Source organism: Macaca mulatta, chromosome 5 (assembly GCF_049350105.2).
Source record: "Macaca mulatta isolate MMU2019108-1 chromosome 5, T2T-MMU8v2.0, whole genome shotgun sequence".
Classification (NCBI taxonomy): Eukaryota; Metazoa; Chordata; class Mammalia; order Primates; family Cercopithecidae; genus Macaca; species Macaca mulatta.
Genome location: NC_133410.1, coordinates 1,829,496 through 1,838,726, shown reverse-complemented (window position 1 = coordinate 1,838,726; position 9,231 = coordinate 1,829,496). Strand labels below are relative to the sequence as shown.

Here is a 9,231-nt window from a genome sequence, read left to right as displayed (position 1 = left end):
GCTACTGGGCGGGGCTTCGTGGCCAGGGACTGAGAGCCGCTGGCTCAGGCCTAAGTTTCCCCAGCTGTGCATTGAGACCAGGTGCAGTGCCGCCTCCAGGGCGGGCCCTGAAGAGAGGCCGCACCCTCACGGGGACTGCATCTCCCAGAGCGCCCCGCGGGCGGCCGGGCGGCGGGACTCCATCTCCTAGAGTGCCCCGCGGGCGGCCGGGTGGCGGCTGCCGCAACCGACACGTCGGGGTCTGGGCGCTGCGGCCTCTTCCCCGCGCCGGGGGCGGGGTCCTCGCCGGACAGCTTCCCGGCGGCGGCGCGATGGACAGCCCCGAGGTGACCTTCACTCTCGCCTATCTGGTGTTCGCCGTGTGCTTTGTGTTCACGCCTAACGAGTTCCACGCGGCGGGGCTCACGGTGCAGAACCTGCTGTCGGGCTGGCTGGGCAGCGAGGACGCCGCCTTCGTGCCCTTCCACTTGCGCCGCACGGCCGCCACGCTGTTGTGCCACTCGCTGCTGCCGCTCGGTGAGGCTGCTCCGGCCGGCCAGCCGCGTCCTCTCCTGCGCAGGGCTTGCTGGGAGGTCAGGAGGAGGCCTCCGCCAGCTCGCCGAGGCCCCGAAAGCGCCTGGGCGCAGCTGGGGAGAGGCGCCGGTCCTCATCCAGAGGGACCGCGGCGTGGGCTGAGCGCGCTTAGGGGCGCCGCCGGCGCTGGCTTGCAGGTGACGGGAACCCAAGTACAGAACCTTGGGCAGGGGATGCCCCGGCTCACCATGTCCTGAACCGTCACATGCCTGGGGGTTCCAAGGCCAAGCAGCCTTTGCTTGTCGTGGTTGCGGGCAGTGGCCAGGAGAAGGCAACTGTTGATTGAGTCCAACAGAAGGGGTCGGAGGGACTGTGTGGAGGGTGGCATTGCTCTAGGCCTTGGAAGGTGGGTGTGGGGAGAACGGGCGGATTTGGAGGCAGTTCCAGTTTGGGGGCGCCACAGAGGCAGAGGCTGAGGAGGGCCTCTGTGCAGGTGGGACCCTCAGAGTTGTCCGGGGGGTGTTGGGCTGGGCCCCAGGTGGTAACTGGGGCTCTGGAAGGTCCCCGTCTCAGCCAGTTGGATGACAGACAGGTGGGAGATGGGGGGTGCAGTGGTTGGAAAGGGATTTCAAGGGGGGACCTCTGGAGGACACAGGGGCAGACGCAGCTCTGGGAGGACAAATGGCCAGTGGCTGGCCAGGTCTGCCGCTCTGGGGAAACAAGAGGGGTGACCCTCCACATCCCGGTGTGAGCATGCAGCTGCCCGGGCCCGGGGGAGCTGGAGGCAGGTGTGGGGTGGAGACGCCCAGGCCTGCCTCAGGCTGGGGGCCCACTTGGGAAATGGATGGGGCTGAGTGGGGCTAGGGCCCTGACCAGGCCGCTTTCGAGGCCTACTGGGTGGGTTTCTGTATCCCTTCCAACTGCACCCTCCCCAGACGCCTGTGAGGGACCACAAGTGAATCATGGAGGCCACACCTGAAGCAGACAGCACAGCTGACCTCACAGCTGGATGTCAAGCTCTTTTTATTTTTAACTTAGTTTGAAAGTTTTCAAGCTTTATTAGGTATTAGTTACCTATTTATTTATTTATTTTTTTTGAGACGGAGTCTCGCTCTGTCGCCCGGGCTGGAGTGCAGTGACCGGATCTCAGCTCACTGCAAGCTCTGCCTCCCGGGTTTACACCATTCTCCTGCCTCAGCCTCCCGAGTAGCTGGGACTACAGGCCCCCGCCCCCGCGCCCGGCTAGTTTTTTGTATTTTTTAGTAGAGACGGGGTTTCACTCTGTTAGTCAGGATGGTCTCGATCTCCTGACCTTGTGATCCTCCCGTCTCGGCCTCCCAAAGTGCTGGAATTACAGGCTTGAGCCACAGCGTCCGGCCTATTTATTTATTTTTTTGAGACGGAGTCTTACTCGGTCGCCCTGGCTGGAGTGCAGTGGCACGATCTTGGCTCACTGCAACTTCATCTCCTGGGTTCACACCATTCTCCTGCCTCAGCCTCCCGAGTAGTTGGGACTACAGGCGCCGCCACCAGGCCCGGCTAATTTTTTTGTATTTTTTAGTAGAGACGGGGTTTCACCGTGTTAGCCAGGATGGTGTCAATCTCCTGACCTTGTGATCCGCCCGCCTGGGCCTCCCAAAGTTCTGGGATTACAGGCGTGAGCCACCCAGCCCCAGTAACCTATTGTTATATGTCACATTACCTTGAAATGCAGTGACTGGGCCAACTCCAAATGTGGACTATTACTTTTTGCCAACTGGAAGCTGCTAGTGCAACTCCTCACCGTCTCCATTGCTTATTTGGACCTTCAAATTGTCCCCGATCTGGCCAGCAGGGCCCTGAAGCTGGCCTTGTGTCCTCTGGACGTGTCCCATCATTCTTTGACACTTGCTTCCTTTCTCACACACAACTTCTCAGCTCTGGGATGGGCCACGTTTGACCAGCCTTCTCAGAGCTGGTGAGATTGAGAGACTGAGATCCTGTCCAAGCAGCTGCCCTGGGCAGGCCAGGGGTCAGCTCTGCCTGAGGGGACACTTCATTGTGTTTATTTTTCTCTTTCTAGGCTTTTGTAGTTTTTTCAATATTTACATAATGTGTGAAACTAAAGCAGCAAATTAAAAACCTTTTCCCCTAATATATCCTGCCATTGCCACAGGCAGGGACAGAGTGGGCCGGCTAGGGAAGTGCAGAGTGGGTAAAACCCACTTACCCTGGGAGCTGACCCTGGAACCCGGGCAGAGGGCCGGGCCCAGGGCTGTGTGGGGGTGGACAGCGGCCTGGCACCCACTTTCTCCTGAGGCTCACCCTGTCCTTTGCAGGCTACTATGTGGGCGTGTGCCTTGCGGCTTCAGAAAAGCGGTTCCATTCCCCCGCCTGGCGGCTCTTCCTGCTGCTGGCCGTGACCCTCCCCGCCGTCGCCTGCATCCTGATCTACTACTGGTCCCGTGACCAGTGGGCCCGCCACCCACTGGCACGCACCCTGGCACTCTATGCCCTCCCACAGTCCGGCTGGCAGGCTGTTGCCTCCTCCATCAACACTGAGTTCCGGCGGATTGACAAGTTTGCCACCGGCGCACCAGGTGCCCGTGTGATTGTGACAGACGTGTGGGTGATGAAGGTGACCACCTACCGAGTGCATGTGGCCCAGCAGCAGGACGTGCACCTGACTGTGACGGAGTCTCGGCAGCACGAGCTCTCGCCAGACTCGAACCTGCCCGTGCAGCTCCTCACCATCCGTGTGGCCAGCGCCAACCCTGCCGTGCAGGCCTTTGACATCCGGTAAGAGTGTGGTGCCTGCGGGGGTGCAGAGGGCACGCGGCAGGCCAGAGCCAGGCTCTGGCGCCATGACCCCTGGGAGGTGCTAGGCGTAGCCGGTGTGGACTCCAGCACTCATGGGCTTGTGTGACACCAGGCAAGGTGTCCACGAGACACCCGTCACTGAGCCCTCCCGCATAGCCCTCCTTCGGGCCCCCCTGCACTCTTGGCCTCCCCTTCCACTCTCCCTGGAGCCGTCTCCCCCAGATTCTTGGGGAGCACTCAGGACAGTGCAGCCCTCAGGCTGGACAGCTGCCTTGCTCCTAGGTCTGCCCCATGCCCAGGTTGGGCCGTCTGGCACTGGGTCCCTGGGCTCTGGCCTTAGGGCCATCTCTCCTGGTTGGTCCTGGTGCGACAGCTGCCCTGTCACTCCTTGGGGTATGGCCTCCATCTCCCCCTCCCTTTGCCCTGCAGAGGGCCCCAGCAGCTCTCCTCCCTGCAGGCTGAACTCCACTGAGTACGGGGAGCTCTGCGAGAAACTCCAGGCACCCATCCGCAGGGCAGCCCACGTGGTCATCCACCAGAGCCTGGGCGACCTGTTCCTGGAGACATTTGCCTCCCTGGTAGAGGTCAACCCGGCCTACTCAGTGCCCAGCAGCCAGGTGGGGGCCTGGGCCAGGTGGATGGGTGGGTGCCCACAGGTGTCTGCCTGGGCTCCTGGTGACGCTCCACCTGCCCGCAGGAGCTGGAGGCCTGCATAGGCTGCATGCAGACGCGTGCCAGTGTGAAGCTAGTGAAGACCTGTCAGGAGGCAGCCGCAGGCGAGTGCCAGCAGTGTTACTGCCGCCCCATGTGGTGCCTCACCTGCATGGGCAAGTGGTTCGCCAGCCGCCAGGACCCCCTGCGCCCTGACACCTGGCTGGCCAGCCGCGTGCCCTGCCCCACCTGCCGCGCACGCTTCTGCATCCTGGATGTGTGCACTGTGCGCTGAGTGGGCTGGGGCCTTGAGGTGACTCTGTGTCCCCCCAGCCACGGGGCGGGGAAGGGGGTGGCTGGGTCTCCTGGCTGGTAAAGGGCTCTACTTAAAGCACATGATCTGGAGCAACTCACCTCTGCCCTGGGTCTGCAGAAGGCTGAGGACTTTTGGTTAAAAGCAATCCTCATGAAAACACCCCACCCTGCTTGGCAGCCAGGGTACAAGTCCTGGGTACCTCCTCTTCGCCTCCCTTCTGCCCCCTTCCTGCTGCTGGGGGCAGATCCTGCACACACAGAACACAGCGTTTGCCCCCGAGCCATTCCCTGGAGACCCTGGGTCTACCCCAGGTGGTCGTCACCTGGGCCATTTGCCTTACTTCCCTGGAGCACACCCCCCTCAGTTACATGCCAGACCCAGATCTGCATTCTCCTGCCCTGTCCTGGAGCTGGCCCCTGGCTGCCTGGAGAACCCTGGGTAGGTCCCAAGGGTGGGATAGAGAAGAGGGCACCGCTGTGGTGTGGGAGCAGTCCTGGGGCTTCCTGGTGGCTGTGGCCAGTTGAGGGCCATTCCTGGGTGGGGTAGCAATGGAAGGACAGGTCAGAGTGCCCTCATTTGTGGGGCTGCCCCTCAGGGGTTCTCATCCTGTCCTTGGTGCCTTCTGCTGCCCAACAAGTCCAGGGAAGGCCGAGGCCTCAGACTCCTGGGTAGGGGTGGGGGTTGAGGACCAAAGTGCCATAGTGACATCCAGAACACAAGCCCACCAGGGTGCAGCACAGGCTGCCCACTCCCCCAGGGTATCCCAGGCTCAGAAGGGGGTACACGCCCCATGTGGTCAAGGCTCGGGTGAGTGTCTTGCCCAATTCCTGTTGGTTCAAGGGGAGGGGAGACGTTGGCCAGGCCCCAGGCACAGCCCTGACACAGCCGTGGCTACTGGAGAGGCCTCACACCTGCGGCCCCAAAGCCCCTGGGCTTGGCTGTTTCACACAGAGGTGATAGACTCAGGTGGCCTGACCCTTGGGATTTGGGAGGCTTCCTGGAACACTCAGCAGGTGAAGGCAGCAAGGGCTGTGGCTGGGAGCCAGACCTAGCCTTGATCCTGAGTTTTTTGTTTATTGGTTTTTTTTTTTTTTTTTTTTTTTGACACGGAGTCTCGCTGTGTCGCCCAGGCTGGGGTGCAGTGGCCGGATCTCAGCTCACTGCAAGCTCCGCCTCCCGGGTTTGCGCCATTCTCCTGCCTCAGCCTCCTGAGTAGCTGGGACTACAGGCGCCCGCCACCTCGCCCGGCTAGTTTTTTGTATTTTTAGTAGAGACGGGGTTTCACCGTGTTAGCCAGGATGGTCTCGATCTCCTGACCTCGTGATCCGCCCGTCTCGGCCTCCCAAAGTGCTGGGATTACAGGCCTGAGCCACCGCGCCCGGCCTGTTTTTTGTTTTTTTAAGATGGAGTCTCGCTCTGTTGCCCAGGCTGGAGTGCAGTGGCGCCATCTCAGCTCACTGCAAGCTCCGCCTCCCAGGTTCACCCCATTCTGCCTCAGCCTCCTGAGTAGCTGGGACTACAGGTGCCTGCCACCGCGCCCGGCTAATTTTTTGCATTTTTAGTAGAGACGGGGTTTCACCGTGTTAGCCAGGATGGTCTCGATCTCCTGACCTCGTGATCTGCCCGCCTCGGCCTCCCAAAGTGCTGGGATTACAGGTGTGAACCACCGCGCCCGGCCGATCCTGAGTTTTAAGGGCTGCCAAAGAGGGGCAGTGGGTTGGGGTTGTTTTTACTACAAAAGAAGTAACTTAGTTTTATAAAGACAAACCTATTGTAGCCAAATGACACCATATTTAATAAAATGTACTCTGAAGTGATATACTGTGTTTTGTGTGGCCCGATATTAAAACCAAACTTTTGTCATAGTTGGAGAATGGCCTGGGGTTGTTGGAGGAGCCACCTTAGAGGTGGAATTGTGCGCATGGCGTGCTTTGCTCAGAATAAGGAGGAAAAAACCCTTTGGTTGGGAGGCGGGTACAGTAGGAACCTTCGATGATTTCTAGTTTGAGGACTCTGGGGTCTTGACAACCCCCAACCCAGGGCCATCTGCAGGAGCAGGGCAGGAGGGGCAGAGACACATCCTGGGGGAAGTCACTGTGTGGTCACCACTGTGGCTCCTTCCAGATTCAGGAACTGATGTGTGGACACGTGGGTAGCCAAGGAACGAGCAGCCTTTCCGGTTCACTTATGTTTGCAGCTGCCTCCTGTGAGGACACGAGGCTGTCTCTACTGACCTCACTGTGGGTCAGGGTGGCCCAGCAATTGCCAGCTGAGCACCTAGGGCAGACAAGGCGGCACCCGGGGTTCCCCACAGTACTGGGACCTCAGGTGATCACCCCAGCAACTGGACAGTGAGTGCTTGCTGCCGTTTTCCCCATTCTGCTTCTCGACTCACAGGACAGTTCTTGGGGAAATAGTACACGTAATCCTGTTGAAAGATATGACAGTGGGCTCTAGTTTCCTGCGCTCCGAGTGTCTTCAGATTCTTTCCAGTGTGGTGCTTTCACTAGCATTCTTTTGCATACACAACCAGGCACTGCTTTAACCAACGACAGAGACTAGTGAGCATCTACTGAGGGGCTGTTACAGACCCTGACTGTGTGCCAGGCCCTAGGGCTCCCAGGCACTTGGACTCTTTGGCTCTGTGCTGTTAACTTAGAGGAGACTTTATTTCTTCTGAAAAGTTACAGCCTGATGATGAGAATCGCTTGAACCCGGATAGCAGAGGTTGCAGTGAGCCGAGACTCCACTCCACTCCAGCCTGGGCGACAGAGTGAGACTGTCTCAAAAAAATAAAAAAGTTACAGCCTGCAAGGTGGCCATCCCTCAGACTGGAAAGCACAGCCTCCGGCCAAGACCAGAGACGGGCACTTCAGAGGAGGAGGAGGGGTTGGGGCAGGAGCTTTATGCTGAATGGGTTGGCTAAACATGCATATTCAGCAGGTGACAGGATCTATGAATATTCATGAAGGCAGTCCTGACGCTTGCATCCTGAGCAAACATAATCCACATTCACTTTGGGGTGGAGACTTAACATTTAAATGTATTATAATGCGGTTCTACACAGGCCAGAAGTGGTCCATCACTGTGGGCTCTTATCTGGACCAAGTTACTGAAATCAGTCGCTTGCTCAATGAAATCTGTAGTTCCAATGAAACCTGTAGTTATGGCTAGTGGAATAGGGGCTGGGGGATCAGTTGGCATCTGGTGGAACTGCAAATTGGTTTTTATTGTTTTGAGACAGGGTCTCACTCTGTTGCCCAGGCTGGAGTGCAGTGGCGCCATCTGGGCTCACTGCAGCCTTGACCTCCCAGGTTCAAGCAATCCTACTTCAGCCTCCTAGTAGCTGGGATCACAGGCACACACCACCACGGCCGGCTAATTTTTTTGATTTTTAGTAAAGAAGTCTTGCTATGTTGCCCAGGCTGGTCTTGAATTCCTGAGCTCAAGCGATCCTCTCACCTTAGCTTCCCAAAGTGCTGGGATTACAGGTGTGAGCCACAGTGCCTAGCCTTTTTGTTTAAGTTTTTTGTAAGACAGGGTCTCGCTGTTGCCCGGGCTGGTCTTAAACTCTGGACCTGAAGCAATCCTCTGGCTTCAGCCTCCCAAAGAGTTGGGATCACAGGCATGAGCCATCATCTCAGCCACTGCACTGTTTCAACACTGCTTATCTCAAGGCCAGTGCTTGTTGAGCTACTAAGAGGAAAAGAAAAGCAGTGTGACAGTAAGAATATAGTTTAAATGTAGGGTGTGTGACTTAACCCTTGCCTGGCATGACCTTAGGTCTTATTCATAATTTGGTATCTTATTGCCACTGGTGTCCCACTGACCACAAGGGGGTCCATTCAGTTGTTGGGGGCTTAGGATTTTAATTTTTTTTGAGACAGAGTTTCGCTCTTGTTGCCCAGGTTAGAGTGCAGTGGCATGATCTTGACCCACCACCTCCCGGGTTCAAACGATTCTCCTGCCTCAGCCTCCCAAGTAGCTGGGATTACAGGCATGTGCCACCACGCCAGGCTAATTTTGTATTTTTAGTAGAGACGGGGTTTCTCCATGTTGGTCAGGCTGGTCTCGAACTCCCGACCTCAGATGATCCTCCCACCTCGGTCTCCCAAAGTGTTGGGATTACCAGCGTGAGCCACCGCACCCTGCAAGGATTTTTAGTTTACAGTATTGAGGGTTATGGGATGCCCAGGGCCTGGGGAGGGAAGGGACAGGATGTGTTTGTCCTATTCTTGGGATGACCTTTTCAAGTTCAAAAGGGGGCGGTGGGCGCACCAAGGCACAGTCCTGAGGACAGCAGGTGCAAAAGCCAGGCCCTCCGAAAGGTGTAGGGCCTCAGAGGGATCCCAAGCATCCCTGGGGCTCAGCCTCCTGGACCTGACCCCACTGCCCACTCTTTTGGCTGGTTCCACTCTCCCCTGCATCCCTCACGTTGTCTCCAACAGGAAGCTGTGGGAACCTGTTCCCAGGTGTATGTGTACCCCTGTTGGGGTTCTATTTGGCTGGATCCGCGGGGCCATCAGCTGCAACTGTGACGGCGGCGGGGAAGCGGGACGGATGGTGCGGATCTACAGGACCTCGCCTCCAGGTGGGGCCTCCCTGCTGAGCCAGGGATTCTTCAGGATACTTCAAGCCCAGTCAACTCCAGGCAGAGAGTGGGAGCGTCAGGTACCGGCGACACAGCGGAGGACGTCACGGGCGGGCAGGGAGGCAGCTGCATCCGAGACTAGCGGCGGAGACTAGCGGCGGATACTAGCGGCTCAGTGGGTGGCCGGTGTGCGGCTAACGGCCAGGGCAGTGGGACCGGAAAGACTCAGCGTAGTGGTCAACTATCGCTACCTAAAAGGTTACTCCAAAACTTTAAGCGGCTCAAAACAGCAGACCGCGGGTACGCGCCTGCAGCGGCCACGGGACCGTGGGGAGCAGTCAGTACCGGCCATAGCCACGCC

At 58.3% G+C, this 9,231-nt stretch overlaps 1 protein-coding gene across 4 annotated transcripts; it reads left to right on the top strand.

Moving 5' to 3' along the window:
- Positions 1 to 13: 13 nt before the first annotated feature.
- TMEM129 (transmembrane protein 129, E3 ubiquitin ligase) lies at positions 14 to 6,096 on the top strand. 4 transcript variants are annotated; one of them, XR_013417672.1, is made up of 5 exons: positions 14 to 516; positions 2,832 to 3,291; positions 3,770 to 3,929; positions 4,010 to 5,546; positions 5,842 to 6,096. XR_013417672.1 is itself a non-coding variant. In XM_015137824.3 (4 exons), exons 1-4 carry the CDS (start codon positions 312 to 314, stop codon positions 4,256 to 4,258), a joined length of 1,074 nt encoding a protein of 357 aa, XP_014993310.2. In that variant the 5' UTR covers positions 14 to 311; the 3' UTR covers positions 4,259 to 6,096. The 4 variants fall into 4 exon arrangements, 2 of the variants coding, with proteins under 2 accessions (XP_014993310.2, XP_014993311.1); XR_013417673.1 differs by lacking the exon at positions 3,770 to 3,929; XM_015137824.3 differs by having other exon boundaries at positions 4,010 to 6,096.
- The last annotated feature ends 3,135 nt before the right edge of the window (positions 6,097 to 9,231 follow it).

What these genes read in the sequence shown, in the direction of transcription:
- TMEM129 (XM_015137824.3), top strand. Translation starts at nt 312, where the DNA reads ATGGACAGCCCCGAGGTGACCTTCACTCTCGCCTATCTGGTGTTCGCC. An exon ending in GTGCAGGCCTTTGACATCCG is followed by an intron (nt 3,292 to 3,769) that starts GTAAGAGTGTGG and finishes TCCTCCCTGCAG; the next exon opens with GCTGAACTCCACTGAGTACG. An exon ending in ACTCAGTGCCCAGCAGCCAG is followed by an intron (nt 3,930 to 4,009) that starts GTGGGGGCCTGG and finishes ACCTGCCCGCAG; the next exon opens with GAGCTGGAGGCCTGCATAGG.